The sequence below is a fragment of the Aythya ferina genome (assembly GCF_964211825.1).
Source record: "Aythya ferina genome assembly, chromosome: 7".
NCBI lineage: Eukaryota > Metazoa > Chordata > Aves > Anseriformes > Anatidae > Aythya > Aythya ferina.
The window spans coordinates 9,430,019-9,454,093 of NC_140302.1; the positions used below are offsets into that span (position 1 = coordinate 9,430,019).

General features: G+C 37.9%; 1 protein-coding gene across 21 annotated transcripts in view; it reads left to right on the top strand.

Annotated features, from left to right (window-relative positions):
- Nucleotides 1–24,075, top strand: part of LDB3 (LIM domain binding 3) — a 122,039-nt gene that overhangs the window by 12,138 nt on the left and 85,826 nt on the right. For 20 of the 21 annotated variants that reach the window (XM_084525279.1, XM_084525280.1, XM_084525282.1 and 17 more), the window contains one exon: nucleotides 23,609–23,760. In XM_084525279.1, coding sequence (XP_084381405.1) covers nucleotides 23,609–23,760 — 152 coding nt within the window. Of the gene's footprint in view, nucleotides 1–4,510; nucleotides 4,609–23,608; nucleotides 23,761–24,075 lie in introns of those variants that run through there. The other variant, XM_084525283.1, reaches the window with a different exon arrangement.

Consider the following 24,075-nt stretch of genomic DNA (forward strand, 5'->3'; position numbering starts at 1 on the left):
TGTCAAATTCACTTAACTAATAATGAACATAATTTTGTAGATCCTTTAGAACCAGAAAACGCAACAGGAGGTAACCATTAAATTATGTATTTAAAGCTGCTGAACACTTTTTTTTCAGGTGATACTTTTTGTTAGTGTGAGATATTTGAACCCAGCAAATGGCAGTTTTCCATAACACAGCAGATAGCACCGTCATTAGCTCCATTCTGAATCATTATTGCCAAGTGTTCTCCAGCCAGCGTGACACAGAGTGAAATTTGTTCTGCCAATATGTTAGCATTAACTTTCTATACTAGCATCAGCAGTTCTCATCTGGTCACTCTTGTTGTCTAATTAGGAGTGTGAAGAGTACCTTATTTTTTTAAATCCAGTTTTTATATAACTGTAAAAAGCCTTCAGTAGCCTTTGAAGTACTAAAGCAGTGTGTTAAATGGAAAGGTCTTCATTATAATTTAGCATTGATTGTATCCTCAGCTAGCTCCAGCCCACTATTTGATATGGATGATTTATTTTGTATATAACTAGAAGTTTCTGTACATAACTACCTCAGATGCCACCGTTTTATAAAGTAACATTAAATGATGTCCAGTGTAATATGAGATAGTGCTCTTCTTTGTTCACTGGGTTTTGCTGCAGAAAGAAGTGGCTGCTCAGTGTGCTGGTAAGTTATTAATCCCCATTGAAGATCATGAGAAAGGGAGAAGGAGGGAAACTTTTGCTGAGTGTGACAAAAATCAATACTTGTAAGTCTTACGGAAATAATTAATTTTAAACTGTGTCTGACAATGTCAGCTATGCATGCTTTAAAATGAATAATGCTAATTGAAAAGAATGGCTTATACTGCATGTGAAAGGGCTGTTTTTTCTAGTACTACTGTAATTAAAGTCTTAATAAAAAAGTTACATGAGAATGAAATTTCAGAATAGGCTTCTTGTTAAAATTGTCAAATTTCTTAAATCCTTTAAAAAAAAACAACTTTATAAAGGTATGCTATAATATTTAACTAAATAGGAGTTCATAAAGAATTGAATTCTTGCCAGCACAGAGTGAGGACAAGGATGTCAACAAATGTGCTGTTCAGTCACATTGTGTTGACCCATGATTTACATAATATGGTATATTAAAAAACAAACAAGTATAATCCATCAAAATGTGCTGTATAGATGATGAGGAAAGAATTATGAATGTTAATTAAGCCCTTAAGTTACAATAGCAGCTCAGCAAAATGAAAGCTTGATCAAATGAGTTGCCAGCCTGAGGATGGCCCAGAAGCTTAGTCCAGCTCTCCTGTTACGTGTTCTTTGGGAACAGTCCTAAATAGTCTCCTTTCTGGGTCCACGAAAAGTATAATTTTCCCTCAAGTGTGAAGCTGTTTCTATATTCTTCTGAGAGACTTTGGGGAACAAGAGCAATCAGCTCTTAATTATAGGGGGAAGAAATACATGTAACATAATTTTTCCAGTCACTTTGACTGTAAGCACTCTGTTTCTGGAAGTAGGCAACCTGAAAATAATCAGTTTCCAGCTTACAAATGTCTCCAGATGACATCTTGAACATGTTTACTACAAGATGACTCTTCTTTTTGCTCACAGTGGCTAACAGCCATTTTTCCAGAAAGTCAGTGAGCTCTTGCTCTTCTTTTAGGAAGATGTAATGGGTCAAATGTCTTCAAGGCATGCAAATCCCCTGGATAGGGTAGAGTTACTTTCTGCACCTCCCACGTGCGTAGCTGGAGTTGTGATTATCTATGTCACAGGTGTCTAGTGCCTGGACTCTGAATAAATAGGTTTTAACCTTTCTCCAAAATCCTTCTAAATACACTTGATTTGTAGCAATGGCAGCTGAGGATTAGGGGGAACTCAGCCTTTCATGTGCTGGCACCATACCTCCTCCTTTCCCTTGCTTAGAGTCCAAATTCCAGCTGCTGGGCTATTTTGGCTCCCTCACTTGCTGCTCTTGGTTAGCCATACTTGTTACTAAAGGCACAAACCCTTATTCTCACTAGAGGTAACTAGTTCAAGGACACACACTTTAAACAATTTATGGCTATTCAATTTAAAGCCAGTGTTGGTGGCAATTCATCTTTGTGGCATGAAAAAAAAAAAACACTGTAAGGCATCGTAGTACTTACTATACCTGGTTAGGGTGGCATACATGCTTTTCAGAAGCCTTCGTGGGACTCTCATTCTATATTTAAAGCATCCTGTAACTTAGGAAGCTATTTTGATTTGGAACGATTGCTACATTTACCTCAAGCTTCTGGAATGGGACATGGTATCCAAAATTCCAAAAATACTACATGTAACCCCAGATTCTGGTACATAGTGCCAAATCAGAATGCTCTGGTATTAGGGTGAATTTGGGCTGCCTTTTCTTGATCCTGAGGTTCACTGGGACTGTCCTGCTCTATTTGAGAATGTCAGCATTCTCTCCTTACCTAGTCATAGCTAGTTCAAAAATGGCCAAGGGCAGTTGGTACTATAGCAGGTGTTTAAAAAAGAAATAGACAGCCAAAACAAGATGTTCTCTTTTATCGGAGTTGGCTAAAATTACCTACTCTAGGAAATAAATGGACAGTCTTCCTGATGATTTTTTTTTGTCAGGAGTTGCAAAGTACAAATACACTCCTGCCCTACTGTCAAAATTACTTTTCTGTCTAGAAGATTCTTGTCTCACTTGTTTGCTTAACTGATCTAACAAATTATTTAAGATCAAGTCCTTTGGCCAGCTATATGAGATGGGACAAATAAGATTTCACTTTTACTTGTTTGCTTTCTTGATGACAAGAAGTGGTCAAAAGTCTGCAAGCGTTGCTGTTTTCTTGAGCAACAACAAACCAAACCCATCTGAACAGCAATCTCTTCTCAGAAGCCTTAGATGACTGCAAGGACAAGTACTGATATTGTTGTGGCCTGCGGTCCTGTGGGAGAGCCCTAACATTGTCTCTCGGCACTCATCCTTGCTCCATGTCGGATGGCACTGTGCTGTCTCCTGCTTCTGTACACTTAGAAGGCTGCAGTGGGCTGCCTCCTGTGCCTGCCTTTCCTTGCTCTGCCCCATACATTCTCCCTCATCGGGGTCTGCCATCTTTTTTTTGCTTCCAGCTTTCAGTGATGTTTAAATTTAGTGCACACTGAGTGGAGGAGCAAGGAAATGAAGACTGCATTTGGAAACTGAAAATCTCAGATCCTTCCACAAGGTGTTATAACTTCTCATGGAAGACCAAAGGGGAAGATGGAAAGAATATTCTGGTTGAAACAATACAGGAAGAAGTTAGTTAAAAAGGGTACCTTATGGAGGCTAACAAGTGCTGTTTGTGTAGCTGTTGGGTTTCCTGTTTCTCTGATTACACGCGTTGCTGTGTTAAATAGTCTGTTACCCTGCGCTGGGGAACCCAAGCTGTAGCTAATCTCAGTATCATTTCTGTGTTTAGAGTGAAGTGTATTGCCATGGAAAATTTTTGGAAGACCCTTTCCTCCTTTTACAACCGCGCGTCCTATGGACCACAGTCTAATGTTTTTGTCCTGCTCATCAGCAATTTCCTTCTTTTGCTACATTTCTGCAGAGCTTCACTTTCTGACCCTGTAAGACACAGCTTCAGATTGCTATCTACAACCTTTTCTCTGAAGAAAATCTGCTGAATGTGGGTAGTAGGACATGTTTCTTTTCCTGAAAAATACTAATGGGTGGCCATTATGAACATTTCCACCTTTTTTTAGTGGTAAAACACAGTTAAGTTTCCCAATATGGGAACATGCTTCTTTTTTCTCAACCTGTGTTGTGTCTTCTGAGGCTAACATAATCCACTTGATTGTGTTTCTAGAAATCTTTCTTTAGGAGACCTAAAGAAATATGCAAGCAAGCAAAATAGATTTAAAAAAAAAAAAAAAATCTGTCCTGAAGCTTTTGTGGAAAATGTGCCCTGTGAAGATGCACATCTGTGTCCCCAGTGTCAGTGGAAAGACCCCAATGACTCATATAAAAAAGGTCTGGATCTTCAACACATAAAGATCTAGCATATTTCTTCTTTTACACAGTATAATATTATGCTTCAAGCATTGGAAATCAGACATAAATAAGAGGGGGGGGGAGAGGGAGGGCAGGGGGCAGGGGACAACAGAATAAACTTTTCATAAACTCCAGAGAATTTGAATTAATTCAGTTTTAATTGTGGTTTCATATAGACCTAATTCTAATCCCTTTCCCAGTAAAAATGGGATGAGGTTGCAGGATTAATAATTTATGTGAACAGGGTTATTGTCTGGAAGAGTATGGAGCAAAGAGCCATAAGTTTTTCCCTATGTGTATGTGACTTGTCAGAGAGCTTATCCATGCTTGTGGGAACATTCTGGGGAAAATTCATCATTTCCACAATATTGAATACATATTTGCCGAATAATTGACAAGATGAGGAGGTGGTATATCATTTCTTTCCGCATCAAGCGACTGTCAGCGAATGAAACGAAAACTAGAACTTAGCTGCTTTATTTATCCCTTGAACAGGTGCAGTACAAGCAGCTGCAATAAGATCTTTCATACACTCCACCCACAATTCCCTGGAGTTCATGTGTCCTAAAGACAACCTGGAAAGGAGGCAGGACACTCTGGTACAGTATTATAGTATTATATTTTATAAGTACAGTGCGAGATGCTGATCCTTCCCATGGGGAAGTTCTGGAACTCAGAACTGGATCTGAGTTTCTTGCTGTGATATGTCTCTTTCTCTTGCCACAATGAGCATTTACCTCAATTATTAATTTATTCTGTAACTTTTTTTTTGTTTTAATAAAACTCAATGTTGCCAGGAAACAGGACAAAGGAGCAGTTGTAAAACAATTTACCACTTAAAATGATTTGCCTCATGTTAACTGGACTTTCAGTTAATTATTTCTGAGGAAAGCTTTGCTAAGAGGACTTGTAAATAACATTACCCTTTTGTACTAAATTTAGTCTTGATCCTTCTCCACTGGTCTTGGAAAATATTATATTGGATCCCAACATTAAATGTGTTTCCAGTGTTAGGAGGCCAAGGAAGGTCTCATGTCAGGTAGCTGATTGGTAAGCATCCTTGTTCAATGTGTAGAAAAACAGGTTAGGAAAAAACTTTATTTTTTGGCATTTAATTCTAGAACATTTACAATGAATGTGCTGGCTTGAAGGTCAGCAGTCCTTAGTTTTAATCGTCTCCTACAATGCCTGTTCTTTGCTGCGTCTGAGAGTAATGGCTGGTCCATATATTCTCCCTGATACGACAGTGTCTTAGTGCCTATTAATTCTGCAAAAAGAGGTAGTATAGGAAGAACTCTTTAAAGGATTATCTTTTTCTGCTGCAGTTCACCTATTTTTATAATAATGAAATATGGATCAAGGATTATCAAGAAAACAAAGAAACAACAACAACAAAAAACTAAATTCCCAAAACCTCTCTGAAAAAAGAGGAGCGTGTATGCCATATTCTGTTCGTATCCTCCCACTGATGCAATGGTTACATTAATGTGATACTCAGTAAAAAATAGTTTACTCAGCGTGTCGTAAACTAAAACCATTTTTCTGCCTGAATTCTGACTCGCCAACCAATAGCTGGTGGTGACCACCTTGAGGTAAAGTTGAAACATCAAATAATTTCCCAATATTTATTTGAATATTTTCATGTATTTTAATGATTCCATAATATTAAACACTCCACATCCCTATTTTCATTTGTTTTGTTTTAATACAAGGAGATCAAATAATAGCATGTTAGTTTACAAAGATAACACATCATGAGAATAGATGAAGATGGTGATTTTCAGTGTCCTTGGTGTATTTTTAGTTGAGTTTAGTTCTATATTTTGGGCTGGTACACAAGAAATATTCTCTCTATGTCTTCTTCTGAATATATGCTGCATATGATTTGTGTATATGTCTGGATACAAGTGGCCTATAGAAAAATCTCTCATGCTTTATTTTTAAATGTCGGTGTTGAACAGACACCCCATGATTTATATATATATATGTATGTACATATACATACACACATACCCTTCCCCTTATCAGTTGTCACACCATCACTTCCATTTTGTCCAATTTATTTGGCTGTGCTACCAGAATCAGTAAAAATCTAGGCTGTGCTGATGGTGTCTTTTTACTTTTTCCAGTTTAATTCATTTAACATTCAGTGACACCTGAGACTTGGATTTGTCTCCTAGCTCTAGTGCATTGTTTCTTTTTCTAGTCTTTTTGTCTGCTTTGCCTAGTTAGACAATAGTTTTTATGGCCATCAGATGAATTTACAAAGCCTGTCCAACAGGCTCTGAACTTGTCAGAGTGGGGCACTGCTGTGACAGCACAAGCAAAGAGCCATTGGTTCGGTTGTGTCTCTTGATAGTATTTCTCTAGTGATTTGCCTCACTTTGTGTTGCAAATAGGTTGCACTGTTAAAATTCTCAGTTAGTTAACGGGAGAGGGCCACAACATCACCTTTAAGGAGCGCTGTCTGTAAGCTCTTCTTAAAAATTGATAATATGATTCTTAATCACTATTTAGCCTTGAACTATTCTGTTCACTTTCTGTGAGCCCTGACATTGTCTTGACATTGTCTTTTTCCTTTCTGTTCTTACCTCTGACACTTCCATTTTATATTTTCATGGCTAATTTTCATTGCAGAGACTAGTGAGAAAGAGACTAGGACAGGTCTGTGGTTTTGGATTAAAATATACAGTGCCAGTTTTGTGATACAAGCACACGACGTTAAGGATGACATGGTAACCTTTTTGCTGGCTTCTTCCCTCCAACCCACTCCCATCCATAAGCATGGTTATGTCCTGTTAGTGCAGACCTAAGTAAGAAGAAACTGTAAGGCTGGACGAAGATTGGAACTGTAAACTTATTCCAAGGTAGTGAGGTTGTAAACAAGGTATGTGTGTACTAACAGATACCTAGAAAACATGGAAATTACTCTGGTGACTTGTGTTTTACAAATCTTTCACCTTCAAACCATTCTGTAATATCCTGCTAGGTGTGGGACAGTATGTTGAGGTTTAAGTTTGGATGAGTTGAGTGGTGTCAAGAGAAATGAGAGGGTCAGGTCTGAAAAAGGAGAGAAGGCTTTAAGCCTATATGCTGGCATAGGGCCACGAGGAAAAAAGTTCAAGCTGTACCTGGCACCTACCCTGCTGTAAGAAAGCCTCGTATTCTAATAAACACAAGAGTCATCTATTTTAATTTAAACAAGGATGCCTGGAGAACAAAGAGTCCTGTTTTCCACTTCAGTGCTTGCTCACTTTTTTTATGCTGGGGCTTAGAACAAAGATTTTGTGTTGATCTGTATGTTATTTTATAGTGGTTCTTGGGTTGGCAGTGAGAAAGTGAGAAGAGCAGTTCTCCATATGGTCTAATAAGTGATATTTCACTTTGAATATTTTGAACGGGGGGGGGGGGGGGGGGGGACGGGGACACTTCTGAGAATTGTGAGAAATGATTGGACGCTTAGAGAACCAAAGCTATTCAAGTCACAAGTTTAAGTAGTGTGTAGAATATAATTAAAGAATCCTTTTGGATTCACATACTAAGGAATGCTACTGTCTCTGCCCAATTCCAAATGTCAGATCTCCTCTTTTTTTCTTACTTTGATAAGAGTATAGAAGTATGGACTGAGTGAGATGCTATTGTTGGCAAGCTTTTCTTTTGATAGACACTTCTGGAATTTCATTGCAGGAGCCATGACTTCTGTTTTATCTGAAATCTCACTGGCTCTCGATGACAGACAAACTCTGTTTTTAGCATTGCACTGAAGGTCAGGCAAATGACTGGTTTCCAAACAGAGTAACTGAAGATACTGGAATGTATTTATTCCTGGTATAATTCCACTAGTTCTATGAAGTTACAGGGGAAATATATTTGTAAAGACCCTTCAGAGTTGAAGGACAATACTCCTCAGTCACTTGTGTTAAAAGGAGGTTGGGGAAAAAATATGATTTAATGTAAAAATAAAATTATTTCTGCAAGAGAAATGCTACATTCCCTAAAATAAGAATAATATATTTTTTTTTAACCTGGTTTAAGCCAACATCACTCCATTAAGGATACTGAGCACCATGGAATATGCTTTTTTTTTTTTTTCTAATATCTGAAAATCTAGCTTGAAAAGTTTTAATCTAAGAGCTAGGCTCGAGGTTTTCTGTCTCTCTATATATATATTTATCTTAAGGTTAATCTAGGAAATACATACACTGCGTAGGCTGCTTTCCTTGTGGCATTTGGGATGTTTCCATTATTTTTCACACATCTTTAATTTTAGCTAAAGTTTTGGTGTACCTCACGTCTATAAGCTGGCTATCAAGCAGACTGGTTAAATATTTCATTTCAGTTTTTGCAGGTTATCCTTGACCTTAATTCATAGGTAAGGCAATAAACTTATTTTGCAGATGGCCCAAGAAAGGTCAGTAGTAATTTGTGAAAATGAAAACGAGATGGTTTTACCAGGAACGGAATCATCAACATCTTTGTAGAGTGCCATTACAAAGGCCAAAATTGTTAGAAGCTAGAAAGAAATTTTTATAAAGCTTTGTTGCACAGATCACAATATTATTGAAAGTTTCCAAATGATGATGAAAAGTGGAGGAGCATATGTGTGTTTGTGGTTGTAGGAAGTGTATGTGTCAGCAGGGAGGTATAACTATAGCTAACAAGGAGGTGCTCCACATCTCCTACTTTGTTAGAGGGAATTGATCAGTCTAGGTTATGGACACACGAAGTCGTAGATACAGAGAGATCTTTTTGTTGGTAAAAGATGTCATGTATTATGCCACTTCATAACTGAATGACTAGGACTATCATTGATGACCAGTGTCCCATGACACTGGGAGTTGGTGCAAAAATTAAAGATGAATTTTTTATCAAGACATCATTATCAAAAATGTGAAATGCTGATGTTTTTACATTTTGTGTAATAAACGTACATTTAATTTTTGCAATTCTATGGCAGAAATGTATCCTTTAAAGCTCCAACAGTGTTTTAATATTTCGGTCTTATTTCAGCAAGCTTTTGCTTTAGAGGGCAAAATGTTTCTTTAATAGCAGATATCCTAGTAGTCATAAAGTACAAACAGCTCTTACCATAATGAGGCAAGATTTCTTCGAATTAGCTTAGCTTTGACTCTAATGCTGTACCCCAAAGGCTCAGCTTTTCCAAACCATTCATGACATATGCTTTTGAAACCCATAAAACAATTCTGCACTCACTGTATACCCTGTGTTCTAATGTCAAAGCAAATCTATATTCTACTTGTGGCACCTGCTGTGGCACATACTTCAGCTACTTCAAGGTAGTACTGAGCATACCACCATACTGAAAGTCCTGTCAACATAGCTGTGATAAAGCCCCTTTGGAAAATGTATAGCTTTACCCTGAAATCATTTATCATAACTCATAAGGGAGAATTAATTAGCATTTAGTCCTTGTAATAATTTGGATTGCTGCCCTTCATGAAATAGGGGCATGTATGTGTAAGTGCAAGCCTCATACAGAATGGGAATGCTTTCATTTTTAACAAGGCAAAACAAGTTCTGATACAAAGAAACTGAATTTTTTAGAACAACTAAGTGGTTGGATGTATTAATGAATGCTGTTACACTGAATGTTCCTAAGTCAAGTCTCAGAAATGCAAGGTTGTATTTCTAAGTACAGAAAATACTACTGTAGGTTAGATAACAAGCTTGCAACAAATGGATTAGTATTTTTTCCTTTACTACTGTCAGCACAGTTCCAATGACTGTCTGCTATGGAAATAGCTGTGTTATGGATTGACAAATACTTTGTCTATAGCTATGTAAAATCTCACAGACTCCTCAATCTCTTTGGCATTATTATATTTCATGATTGGATTTGAGTTTGTGTACTTTCTATACATGGATGTTTCCCAGTTGAATTGTTATATCTATTACACAAAGCTATAAATGAAAACAAAATATTTTTTTCAGGAAAAAGAAAAAGTGACTTTCTTAATATTAACTCATACTTACTTCAGAAGTTTTTGTAAACATCTTTTCATTCCACTGAGCTAAGTGTACAACTCTGAAATCTGAAATTCAGTCTCTCCTAGATCTGTTGTGTATATATTTTTATTTTCATTACTTCATGTTTCATAGGTTTGTCCTGACAAGGAGTTGCTTAATGGAACTGCAAATTAATGTAGTTGGATCCTGTTGATGGACTATTCTCCTGTCTTTCTGCTACTAACATGAATAGTTTTCTGCATTCTGCCAACATATGGATCTTCAAACATTAGTTTCTGTGATTTAAGCTTACATGTCATTTATTCAAAAGATTGCAAAAACTGTGTACTTAGTGTTCAGCTCACATACTGGAGGAGATGTGGACTGTCTGTCACAAAGTGAAAGGTGTGCTTTTTGCAGGAGGGCCAGCCTGCTCTCTTGTGGAGTTTGCAGTGTCTCCAGCCATACTCTCTAGAGACGGTTTCTTTAATGTAAAGGTAAAATGGACTTTCAAGCTCTTACTATTGATAAGAGCAGGAAGGGTGCTCTTCAAACAGAAGCAAAGTAAGGGACAGAAAAGGCACACAAGCACCAGGCTGTCCACCATCCTTAGTTTTATTTCCATATTCTTAAAACCAGCAAACATTATCCTAAAACAACAGAGGTACAGAAGAGCTTCCAGAATCCTATTGTAAATTAAAGGTATGTTTTCCAAATGTTATTTGAGAAGAAATTGTTGGTATTTTGTCTGAGGTGAAAATGTAAACTGCTTTACCATCTCCAGGCAGCTATGCAGTCATGTGTAGGGCTACAGAGAAACTGAAATGCTTGCATTTGCAATCAAGAGAATAACTTTGGGCTAAGTAATAGCAAATTGGGACCGTAATATTTTTTCAATGCTTTTGCTTTACTTGTAATGGGATTTTATTTTCTTGTTGCCTGTCAATATGAGAGACAGAAGTTGTCTGGTCTTCCAAACAAACAGGCAGTGGTCACAGGAGGAGCATGCACAAAGGAATTAATTTCCTGCGTGAGACTCCTTGACTCACTAACTTCCACACCAGCTTGATTCACACCTCACCTGGGGAAGGTACTTGTAGTCATGCTGTTTCAAAAGCTGTTCTTTCCACTTACATCTGTAGAAGGATTTAACTGCTTTTGATATTTGGACTTTCAGTTCTCCATTCTTTTTTTTTTTAAGGGCTGATTATCATTGTACCTACTAATGCAAGCACAAGACTTTCTAATTACACACTGACATAGTATAAACAGCACACTGCCTTCTTATCAGTCTTTACATAAGATGGGCATGACTTTGTGTCATATCTGAGTTGCAGCCAGCAAAAGCCCAGCTTGTCAGCCTATTGCTTTTTCTCTGAACTATCACATTGCACATTCTTACAGGGTCATGCATGATAAAAAAAAGGATAAGGGGCCTCCCAAGAGATATGACTAATACCTTATTGTCTGCAGAGCTTTTAGGTCTGCACTCATTGCACATCTCTTCAGAGGGCTGCAGCAGATGCTAGAACCACTGCCTGGACTGCAGGGCAGAGGAGAACAGAGCTTGAAATCTGTGGTTTTATGTCAGTTCTGTTTGTCTGTGGTATTCTCACAGAGCAGCAGAGTTAGGCAAGGAATAATAATGTTTTGAAGTGGAGAAGTGGAGAGTAAAGACAGTTTTGCTCTTTTCTGATGCATCCAGGATCTTAAAAAAAAAAAAAAAAAAAAAAAAAGTCTTGGTTTCTCCTTTTTTTTTTTTATTTCTTTTTGTATTTTGTTAAGAATTCCTTTTAATACCCAGGTGACAACTTTATACTAGTCTTCTGTATCCTTGTCCCAAAATAGTGTTTGATGCCTTACTTTTCACTCTCAAATACATTTATTGCTTGTAATACTTGCATTGCCCTAAGGAACAGTGTCAGGAATGGTGTGGGCCCCATTACACTGGGCACTGTGCATATGTGAAAGAGAGCAGTCAGTGCCTCGCTGTTTAAAAACAGAATTTCCTCACATTTCTGGTGTCTTACCAGCAGACTAATAGGTTAATCTAAGTTTGCATTTACATCATCTTCGTGTGACTGATGCATGTAGCTTTAATATCAGCTATCACTTCAATTTAATATTTCCCTCTGCAACCTTGGGAGTCTTTCCAAATTGATAAGAAAATTCTGCTGGTAAAATGCTATTGCTAGTAGTGAGTAAGGACTAAAGACCTGGTAATGTTGTCTTTTCCAAGCTCTGACTTTGGATAGCTGTTGAAGAATAGCATCAATATGAAACATGAATTGTTGCTTTCTAGCTATATAATAAGAGGCTCATGTCATTGTGTGGGATAGGAATGATTTTTATTTGCACGTATCCTGGACTGGGTATGACCCAAAAGACTCATTGGTATTATCTGGAATTGTGTAGAAGGTCCACTGGAAGTGGAAGCAGCATATAGAGGCCAAAATTCTTTCAGTCTTGGAAATGGTACAAAAAGGCAGAGGGAAAGGCCAGTCAGAAGAAAATGCCTGTCACCAGCTGAGAACACCAGATGGACATAATCTGTGGTCCTATTTTAAAAATGTCTAGTAAAAGTGAGAGGATTTTCAGACTTCATTAGGCAATTACATGTAAAATGTATGTGTTGCTCCCATATCATATGTGTATGTAATTTTACAGTCTCTTGAAGAGCTTTATAATCCTATAAATAGAAGACATATCCTTGGCTAAAGAGAGATTATGAATACAGATCTGTTCGGCACTTTCGTGTGCCACAGAAATCTCCCCAGCTGCCCAATTACCATCCCAGCAATCTTAATTTTAATTTATTTCCACTTCTTGGTATCTGAAGTAAAAGCCTCCCATTGTTAAATAGGTGCATATTCACTCTGAGAAATGTTTTCTACTGCAGTTGCAGTTGGCACGTTCTTGATGTGGAGCACATCAAAGCTCTGTTGCTGACAGCTATTAAATATTTTCTCTGCAAACATGATTCACAAGAGTGAGCAATCTTGCTGAGTGTGATGCAGCCAGAGAAAGAAGGATATTAAAAAAACAAAAGTGAAAAAGAGAGACTTGGAGAGGTGGGAGCCAGTCATTTACTAAGCAATTTCCTGATTAAAGAGGGTTTAGAGAAACTTGGCTAAGATCAAACTGACAACATACTAAAACTCCAAAATGCGTACAGATTGTTTGTGCATGGGTGTATAGCTCTGATAAACATTACTGTAAATATAACTCTGCGTAGAACAGAACTTTCATAATACCATCAGTTATAATTCTGGCTGGATCTGAGATCTGCATGTTGATATTGGGGAATGCATCAATCTTTTGTCTCCTTTAGAGACATTTTTGCTTTATGCAATCCAAACCAGCACTTTAATTTAGCGATTCAGAGGCTTGTTTTCTGACAAAACAAGATGATGAAGCTCGTTGTTCTGCAGTTTAGCTAAGTCTTCATTTGAGATCAAAGTGGAGGGTTAGCTTGTTTTTCCACATGTTCCTTTCATTCCTTATTTGTATCAGACAAGCAACAGTTTTATTAGCAGCAGGAATCCCTATTAAAGTAACTTTTATTTCGTCATCTACACAATTCATTGTTTAGCAATTAATTTAGTGCTAGATGAAGATAAAAAGACAAACTGGGCACAGGGAGGCATCCCACTTCAAACTTTATGAAATTTTCTTGATCAAACAAACTTCCCTGCTGCCTCCTCCAAGCCAGTTGCTTTTGACATGCTCCACTGCAGAAATTGCTTGGCCAAAGAAAACATTGTTAAGCCAAATTTTTAACTTGAATGCATTCCTTCCATGGACCTAAATAGATGTCCTGTGAACATCTATTCCAACACAAAATATGCAAACAGATTATCATAATTAGCATATTTGCCCTGGAGCAGGAGAGGAAAATTCCTAAATTGGGCATGCTGAATTTTGAAACTTACTGTGGCTACGTGTGTAGCTCAATACAACCTCTGACTCCAGCACTTCTGAAAAAAAATGTCTGCAATTTCTAAGGAAGGAATAAAAGATAAAAAATACAGTTTTGGAATGGAAGTGAAGCACCTTGCAGAACAATTCTCAAGTGTAAGTTATACAGCTTCGTTATCCATAGTGGTCCATGCTCTGATTCAAGCATAAGTGAGTATTTTAAACTAAAAACCATGTTCACATTCACCTAAATAAAGTTTAGCTAAATATACCAAGGAGGATAAGGATGATTTTCACATAAAACTCACACATCTAAACTTTGTTACTTAAGAATGTTTATTAGATAAATGCCTAATCCATTTTCAAACATATGTCCTAGCTTCTGTACCACTGAGCATGCTACGAAACTTGTAGACATCATCTGTCATTACTGTCACTTTTCTTCGAAGTGCAATTAGTTACCAAAGAGAAGTACGAATGTAGAGAGGAGTGAGAGTTGAAGTAGACATAGAGGGCGTGCTTCAAGGCCCTACCTGGAGCACTCTACTAAAACCTGAGTGCACTGGAAGAATAATCCTGCCTTAACTTTGTGTTGCTTACACCATTAAATAGTGAACACCATATGTAGCTGAGGTAAAACAGGAGAGAAGCAAAACATCCAAAAAGGATTGAGCAAAACATTGCTCCAGACTAGCTTGTCCACAAGAGAGTGCTTCTCTGGGCTCCCAAAAGACTGGCAGAGGAATGTTGAAAAATAGGTAAGACCCCTGGTATTACTGTTGCAATGGATCCAAATTTCTTCATTGTCAGAGCAATAACTAATTTTTACTGTGAAAGTCAAAGTTTGTGCTTTTCCTATTGTTGAAGTAGATATACTTTTCTAACAAGGTTGGGAATATGCTGCTGAATGGGATAGTAAAGTAAAAATGCTGTGCCATTTTAGAGAACTGTTAGAGGGACTGGGACTTTGAGTATTAAAAAAAAAAAAAAAACACAACTCTGCAAATTAAAAACTCAGTCACTTATCCAAAGCTAATTGAGGCTGCTTGAACTATGCACTCTGCTGAATTAGGAATCATGAGATCACAGATTCTTTCCTTTATCTGGGATGGAAATTCCCCAAGAATATCTTTCTTGGTAGTGCTTGGGAATTTTAGAGTCATGTTTCAACCCGAAACTTGGGCATAAAAATAGAAGACATAGTGATGAAGGTGAGTGGCATTGTTTGGATCTTCAAACATAGGTCAGTTCAAATGAAGAGCCACTCACCATAGGCAAAGTACTATTAACTAGCTGAGGCTATTCATTTCTTAAAGCTCTTCCTAAATTATCTGCCTCTGCATCAGCTTATGGCTTTTCAAATTTATGGGACATCCTTGTTAGAACTTTATTTCAGTGCACCGTTCTTGATGTTACAAGTTCTTACTTTACCTGTAATTTCAGTTGTACCTGTCAGGATATGTTGGCTTATAAACAGCATTCATGCTAGTTTAATGAAGACTTTCTGTACCTTTTCAGAACATATTATCTCTGTCTTGTGCGTAGTGTTTTGTAAAAGATTTTTTCTTCAGATTCTCCATACAAATTGGTGCAGGTAGAGAAGGGGGCTGATGAAGAAATACTTGCTGGGGAAAAAAGGCTATCGGTCCAGGTTACCTTTGTGTGTAGCGCATCCAGCTGATCCAACTTCTTTCTGACATGATATGAAACAAGCTTGTGAGACCTATATTATATAGGATCCATGCTGACAGGATTTACTTGGCCTCCTGTTTCATCACAAGCTTGATTGTGAGGAGGGGAGAGAAGGCAAGCAGGTGAACTTACGGTCACTGAATATACCCTTTTTGAATTAGTGTTTGAACAAAAATCAATGTTTTTCTCAGTAATTGATACTATTTTTCCATCTTACTCCTTTGTCTTTTTTATTTTGAGTCTGAAATAGCCTTTAGCTACAGACAGTACCAGTATGTTAAAACACCTCATTTCTATTATTTCATTTTGTCTGTAAACAGGAAGCCATTCTGGAGTCACATAAAAATTGGTTATTGTAGAGTATATGTTCATGGAAAAAAAAGGACCAAAAATACATTCTGAAAACTGTTGAGCTTAATTCTGCTACATGCCCTGAAGTCACTGTGTGATGTGTGGGAAGGTACTTAGCTACATTTATGCAACAGAGGATTACAAACCTGGTGGATGTGAAATTCACCTAGAGGGAAGGCTTTTGCCTTGAGAAAGCCATATATGTCATTGGCTGGTACTTTGTCAAATAAGATCTGCTTTTGCATTATTCTCTTCAAGCTTTAGGTGGGAAATTTTTGCAGATTGCTGTACCCACCACTGTAATGGGTTAAAACACCCACAACCAGCATCAGCATCATCATTCAATAAAAGTCAAAGCCTTGTCCTCTGCAACAGCCACTTCTCTCATTAGTTAAGATAAAGGACCAGTAAAATAAGCTTCTTCATTTTTATTTAAGAGGAAGATTATTAAAAGATTATTAAACAATTATTAAAAGATTATTTAAAAATTAAAAGATTGTCATCTTATAATTTTGTTTTATGTCTTTTCATAATCTTCATCATCGCGAGTTTTGCCTTTCAGAGATTATAGTGAGATTATACACAAACATTGAGAATATATCCATGTGTTCAAATCAATCCCCTTTAAACAAATGTGGTTCCTTTCGCTTCACAAGGGAATTGGCATTTCTGATACAAAAGCTTGAACAAAGCTTAAGCTGTTAAATTTTAACAGGTAAAAGAAACATTCTCTGTCTTTAGAACTTTGCTTGCTTCCTGATATATCCAGCAAAATGCTGGAAAATTCAAAGATGCTGCTGGGATACCTGGCAGGATGTTATATTGTCCACTAAACATGGCACAGCATATTACAAAAGAACTCTGAATTGCACTTCCTCAGGGGATCTTGGCTTCTTTTCATTTCTTTTCCTAATTCACTTGAATTTATGGAGTTTTTCATGCTAACATTTTGAAGCTCGTGCTTTTGTTTATTCTCTCACAAGGCATGGATGAAGTCCATAGGAGCAAAACATTTATTCTTGGAGATAAGAAGAGTGTTTGATAGGTAACTGATGTTGTATAGTAGATGGATAATGTTGGGCTGTCCAACTGAAACAGGTTCACATTGGGAAATACAGCCTCTAAATCCTTAGAGACAAAATAGTGACATGCTATTGGGTGTAGTTCCTGCAGATTTAGTTCTGATTCAACATCCTTGTCACTGTGGACATGTGCTACATTTCATCTTCTCTTATACATATGTCTTTCTATGTGTACAATGCTACTGTAGCATCTGCAGGAAAAGCATGGAGTTGAATGCTACATATTTCTCATTTAGAGACAGGACTGCTATTTGCTGTGCCAAACCGGGAGCTACTGTTTCAGAGGAAGAATTATACCTCTGGCAGCCAGAAACAAAAAGAACTCAATAAACATGCATATCTAAAGAAGAGTTAAGTCTAAGCCTGCATCAAAGCATCCTAATTTACAAACACCCAGGAGCAGAAGAGTCACTTATAGATCAGACATATCTGTGCCTCATCCTTAGGACAGGCTCAAAGTCAAAGCTATTATTCTGAGCTGCTTAATGTTGAAATGGCTGCGGGCCACTAAATGCCAGACTAAAACAGTATTGTCTCAAATGCACTTTCAGAGAGGCCTTATTGTTGCTGAATGGATCAAAACCCTGTCAGATCATAAAGCATTGTGGTCTTAGCTATATACAATGAAATGCCTTAAGAAGAACGAACTTAAAGAAAATCTTACCATAGTGGCCAATAGTAAAAGACATAAACTCAGTTTATTGCTAATGCCTGTAGTGGGAGATGAGACAAATTGTATCAGGAAGTCAAAAAAAAACAGAATAGATTTCAAGAAGCTGAGAGCTGTGACAATCTGAAAGGCTATATTGATAGGTAAGATTTGTCTACTAGAACCTTATCAATTTATTACCTTATCAATTGCCTCAAAATGAATTCGAAGTGAATAAAAGAGAGGGAAGGAAGGGGGAAACTTTGAAGAAATTTGGCAATTGTAATCCTTCAAGCACTTACATGTTCTGTGTAATTTTGCTGCAGCGAGTTGTTGTGTGGAAGTTGACAGAAATACATGTACAGGGTTGCCAGAACATGAAGCATCAGTACCTCAGGTATATTCTCAAACTTTATTTGCATTAAGGACATTAAACTCAGATACCAAAGAAGAACTTGCTCACTTGTTCCTTAAAACAATCAAAGTCTATTGTATGACTCAACTCTGCTTCCATTTCATTTCTGCAAGATACACAGCACACGCTGTCATGGCACAGTACATGATGCTGAGTAGACTGAAGAGATGTAACAGCTATTTTTCAGTGCAGAAAAAGAGAGAAGAGATTATTAACAGTAATGTTATACAAGATTTAGAGAGCTGAATAGTCTTCTGGCTATGCCAACAAATCCTTTTCAAGAGCCCCATCTATGTTTGACTATCTCATCTGTAGATTATCCTTTATTTCAAACAAGGATAAGGTGGAGAGGGAACAGGGAAGGGAATGATTGGAATGCCTCCTAACCAGGGACAAGAGCATTTGCATTCATTCAAAATATTCCTCACAGCCTTTTCTCCCTAAATATTGCCCATGTGCTTCCTTCCATTTCCCAGCTGAAAATCTTTTACTTTTGGCTTATTTTGATCACCTGGGTCTATTTAGCTCAGCAAGAAGAGCTGCTTCCTAGTCATTTCCCTTGAAAAGTCTATATATTGTGGATGAAGAGGGGCCTTGGGGAGGCATTAAAAAGAAAGTAAATATTTGTTGGTTATGGAGGTAGCATTGCTCTGTGCCACCATGGTTTGGCTGATAGGTAAGCTGCGCAGCTCAAGTGCTAATTGCAGTTCTGCTGTTGCAGTACAGATCTCAGCACAGAGTGTCCTGTATTGTAAGCCTTTGGCTGTCCCACAAAATCCCTGTGCTGCTGTGGCATTGTGGCTCCTGGTATGCAAGAGAGGTAGATTAAAGCTATTTTGGGTGTTCTCACATGTATTGTAATTTTCCTTCCTAACTACAGATGAAGCGCAGGCTGAGAGGCCACTTCAGAATGCCTTTGCAGCTTGCCAGCTCGGCTCTAGTTAGTATAAATGGAAACTCTTCAAGGTGTCAGTGGAATATTTTGCAGATCCCTTGAGCATTTATTTAAGGTCGGGTTTGTTTTCCTATTAAAACCCAAGCAAAATATTTGTTTTTATTAAGGAACCTTGTAGTAAACTGAAAAACAGTCAGGCATTGTCTTTGGGAAAATGGTCGCTGCTTTTTACAGCTTACTTTCTCTAAGAGTGGTTAATGATATGTACAAGGACTTTTATTCGCGGTATTCTGCAGCCCCCTGCCTTTACAGTTAATCAGGGTTGCTCAGTTCTTCCATCTGGACCTGGAAGGTGTAAAAGCTATCATCAAAGATAGTGGGATGCTTGCTGTATAAGGAAGGCTATCTAGGCTGTTTCTTCCTTTGTTCCTGTTTCATGCCTTCTGGCAATGTGCAGGGTGAAGTGGTGAATTTCTATCGGATGGATTACCCCAGTGAGTTTTACTCCTTTTCTTTGCTGTCATTTATTGTCCAGAATGATCTAAGAAAACCAATGAATTTCCCTCTGGAATTGTTGCACATTTATTATGGAGACAGGGATGGGAAGGGAAACATTTAAGAAACAATACTATAAATTTCCCTAGTGAACTTTTTCACAATGTAAATAGGAGAGGAGCTGATGCCTTCAGTCCAGAGATAAGTAGTTGGTTCATATGGGTGTTCAGTATTAACCGGGCTGCAGAGGGGTTTCAACGTCTCCTTCAGTGGGTCATGCCCCTCTGGGAAGTTTTCCTGCCGTTCCCAGCCACTGTGAGCCTTGGTGCTTAGAAAGTCTCTGAAGGTTTGTTGGAAGCTTCTATATAAAAATGTAGTGGCAAAAAGTTAAGAGGGAGATTAAATGCTGCTTTCTCTACAGGGTAATACATTTACGTTCTAATGATCCTTAGCATCTGTCCATTCCTTTTCTTGCAGTAATATGTACTCTGGTAACTGATAGTTTATGTCCTGTCTCAGAGTTTTAGCCTTTCTGACTATGGAAAGGAGCATTTCCTTTCAATATTGTCTTCTGTCCTAGACATCCTGAATAGAAGAGGTTATTCATTCACAATGCTTTAGCTTATTTCTAGAGCTAGTGAGATGCTGTTCTTAAATGAGAAAAGTTTAACTTGTTGATCTGGGGGCTTGGGTCAGGAAGGGGGCAGGCATAGCTCAAGTCCTAGGAAAAGAAGATGCCCTGGCTAATGCTGCAAGCTGCTGTATTAGCACCTTCTCACTTGCGTAGGCCTCTGTATGTATTTTTGTCTGTCTGTAAATTAGGAATTCCTTGGGGGCAGGGAAGCTGTGTCCATCCATCTGTTTATACAAGCATTCTCATTAGTATTTTAACACTCAGCCACTCAAATGCTGCCTGATCCCTGTCTCTCTCCCTTCGGAGTGGAGCTGAGGGGGATTGCACAAGAACACATGCTGCTCTCAAGGTGGTGCAGCAGCTGCACTTTGTACGCTGCCTCCCAGGACTCCTGCTAAGTAGCACTTACTCTGAACCCGGTGCAGACTTATTTTTTAGGGCACAGCTGTCACTGGTGTGCTATATATTCACCCAGTATACAGCTCTCCTCACAAAAGAGTGTAGTAAGAATTCTCTGTGGTGCATTCAAAGCAACATGTGATACTTCCAGCCAGCCCACTTGCCTTAAGCTGGGGATGTTGGAAGTTAGATGTCTGCCTTGTAGGAAATTTTTGAGAGCTAAAAATCCACATCTCTGAAGCAGCGAGTGCTTCTGTGCTCTTCTGAGAGAGGTGAAATATGCTTTGCTTTTCAAAATGAAGTCTGTGCTTGGCGTGCTAAGGAAATGCTGTTAAAATTAGATCTTAGTGTCAGCTGTATTCTGGCTTGTTTTTCTTGTTTTGTTTTGAATCAATTGGCAGATATTACAGCTATGCCGTAAATCTCTGGCAAACGTCTCGTTGTAGCCCTAAATAAAGTCACTCGCAACACCTAGCATCCAAAGGCTGTGCTGTAACCTAGAGCAAGTAAGACCATTACAAAGGTTTTCTGAAATAGCTCTGTCTAGATTTAGTGATGTTTTCAGATAAAAACATTAGTGGACAAAATGAAACTATATTTTACATTGGCAGTATTATATTTCTATATTCAGTATCGCTTTTTTAATTTTGTATTTAAAGAGAAGCTGGGTTACAAGCAAACTAGAATTGACTTTGTGACAATTGCGCCTGGATTTTCAGTCTAATTTTGAGGTAGAATTAACAATTCACACTTCATTTTCTAAATATTTTTTTTACAACTTTTTACATAGAAAACAATTTCTGAAGTTTTCACAAAGACAGATCTTCTCTGTCTGTGATTATTTAGTAAGTAAATAGTAGATGAGAGCTGAATTTTCAGGGTAAGGAGCATGCCAATAGATAAACACTTTGCATTCCTTTCTGCTGGATCTTTAAAAATGGGAACAAGATAGTCTTGAAAGTGCCTTGATACTTCAGATTTGGCTCTCCTGTATCTCCATATGTACACTGGTATTTTGTCCCCAGCAATTGCTGACTGTTCTCAATGTCCATTGTAACTGCACACTCTGGGTTCACTTGAAAGTTTCTCAGATGGGCCTGTTAGCTTCTGTCTAAAATAGATTTATTTCTTGATTTTGATTGGGATACTTCATACAAATTAGAATTCTGGATTTTAACAGTGCTTCCTATGTAAAGCTGTAGGGAACCAGGTAATCTACACAACATATTTATTAGCCACTGAGAAGACTGGGGAAAGAAATAATCCTTTCCTGATGTTTTTACAATTCTGAATTATGGATAGAATAAATTGGATCCGTCTTTAAAATTTGCAAGTCTTACATAATACTGTTTATGCAGCTCTAATAACCTGAATTTTAGAGGGAAATTGACATCAATGCTGCACTGGCTCTTGAAATGGGAATTGGAACAGTAGAGCTGTATGAAGAAATACAGTGCAGAATTTGTTACTGTCGTTATATGTAGCTGAAGAGATGACTATAAATCCCCTTCCTTTCATTTTCAAATAAAGGAATGCTGGCTGGTAAGCCATGATCATGACCATTTCCTTATTTTTCACAATTTTTCTGTAGAACTTCTGTAGCTCTTAGCCTCAGATAGGCCAATGCAATGGCCATAGTTAAAAATCCATATTTGCCTGGGACTATGTGCTTTATAGGTTCTGATAAATACACATTCCATTTTGGTAGTGTTTTCTAAAAGTATTAGGCAGAAAATATCCCACTAGGGTAAGTGAAACCAAGTCATCAGTATGACCATCTCCTCGCCCTTATTTTGACTCTAATTCTGTGTCAGTAGTAGTTACCCACTGTGTCTTTATTTTTAGATATAACATCTAAATTTTGGACTGGAAGAAGCAGAAATCAGAGAAACTGAGAGAGAAGTCAATGTATTTCACCCCGTCACACAACAATTTTGGCTTACAATCAGACACATCTCACTTTTATGCTCAATGTACAGAAGGCACAAGAATTGCGGACTGCAGTCTTTGTTGTAGCATTTTAGATTATCCTTGTGTTGTTTATTGTTGTTGTGCTTTTTTTGGTGTTTTTTTTTGTTTGTTTGTTTGTTTTAAGTGAGGAATGTAAGGAAGTGTGTATCAAAAAAATAAGACTACAGCTTATGTCTGTACCCTCTATATACTGAGTGCAGAGAACAGAGGACAAATCTGATGTACTCACTAAGATGTGGCTGAAGGTATGTGGGGACTCTTCTCTTTCAGTTCGTGTTCCCTAATGGAGCGAAGTTGCAGAGATGGCTGTAGTGAATCAGTGTCATACAGCTGCAGGCTGAGGGGGCTACATAAAATGAAGCTCGGGATACTGTCCTCTTGAAGAAGATGCACGCCACAAGGCATCTGGAGCTGACACGGAGCAATGCCATACTGAGCAACCAGAGTTTTTAAACTGTTGTCACAATAGTTGGGTTTGTAGTCAGAGCACTGGGGCTTCTTATTTCTAAATGTGCTGGTGGTTTTTCTGGAGTGTCAAGTGCAACAGACTGATGAGATTATCTTGGGTATGTAGTGGTGTGTCTTGGTAATGGAGCTGTAAATGCATGTGGGTAAGGTTAAGAAGAATTACGTGTGTTTCCTATAAAGCTCACTACAAAAGAAGGAAAGCATGCCCAAGGCCCCTCACACACAACCATTTTCTGTCAGCTCAGGATAATGAATTAATTAGGGAAAAATGACTTTCAGGAGGAAAAAAACAAACAAAAAACAACAAAATCATGCTGCAGATAGTGACTTCTTAGTTTTCCAATTCTAACGTCTCTTATACTACTCCAATATAAGTAATGATAATTATCCCCTTGAGGAGGAGAAAATATGTGGTAAGAGAACCACTACACTGGATTTAACTTCTTAACGTGTAAATAATGACAAGCAGACATTGTCTTGGACCTTTTCAGAAATGTGAGTTAAGTGAGTTTGTTTAATTTTCATACAATAATAGCTGCAGCAATAGCAGTAGTTGGGGGAAATCTCCCATTATAATTCTGGACAGGTTCTGTAGAAGTGCTTTGCGTGCAGAATGACTTACATTGATGAGAACTTTTCTTTTTCTTCTCTTCTCCCACATAGATCACCCCTGGCAGCAAGGCAGCACAGTCACAGATGAACCAAGGGGACCTTGTGGTAGCCATCGATGGAGTCAACACTGACAGCATGACCCACTTAGAGGCTCAGAACAAGATCAAGTCCGCCAACTATAACCTGAGCCTCACTCTTCAGAAGTAAGTTGATTTAAGTTAAAATTCTTTCTTTCCGAAGGGCTTTCTGTGAAACTCATGACTAAAGGATATGTGCTTCGTCTTTGCTTGTTAGATTTATTTGAAGCAGGCACAGATATGATGTAGACAGTTAAAATCTGCTGTGATTCTTGTAGAAGTTGGTGTGGCTTTTTATAGGTATTGGTATGGTTGATACGCTATGTGAATGTTTCTGTGTTGAATTTAGCCCATTGAATACAGGTGTATTTCCTGTGAATTCAGGCTCTTGTTAAAAAGTAAGTCCAACAGTGATGTTTCTTTTTCAAATTCCCATGTGGG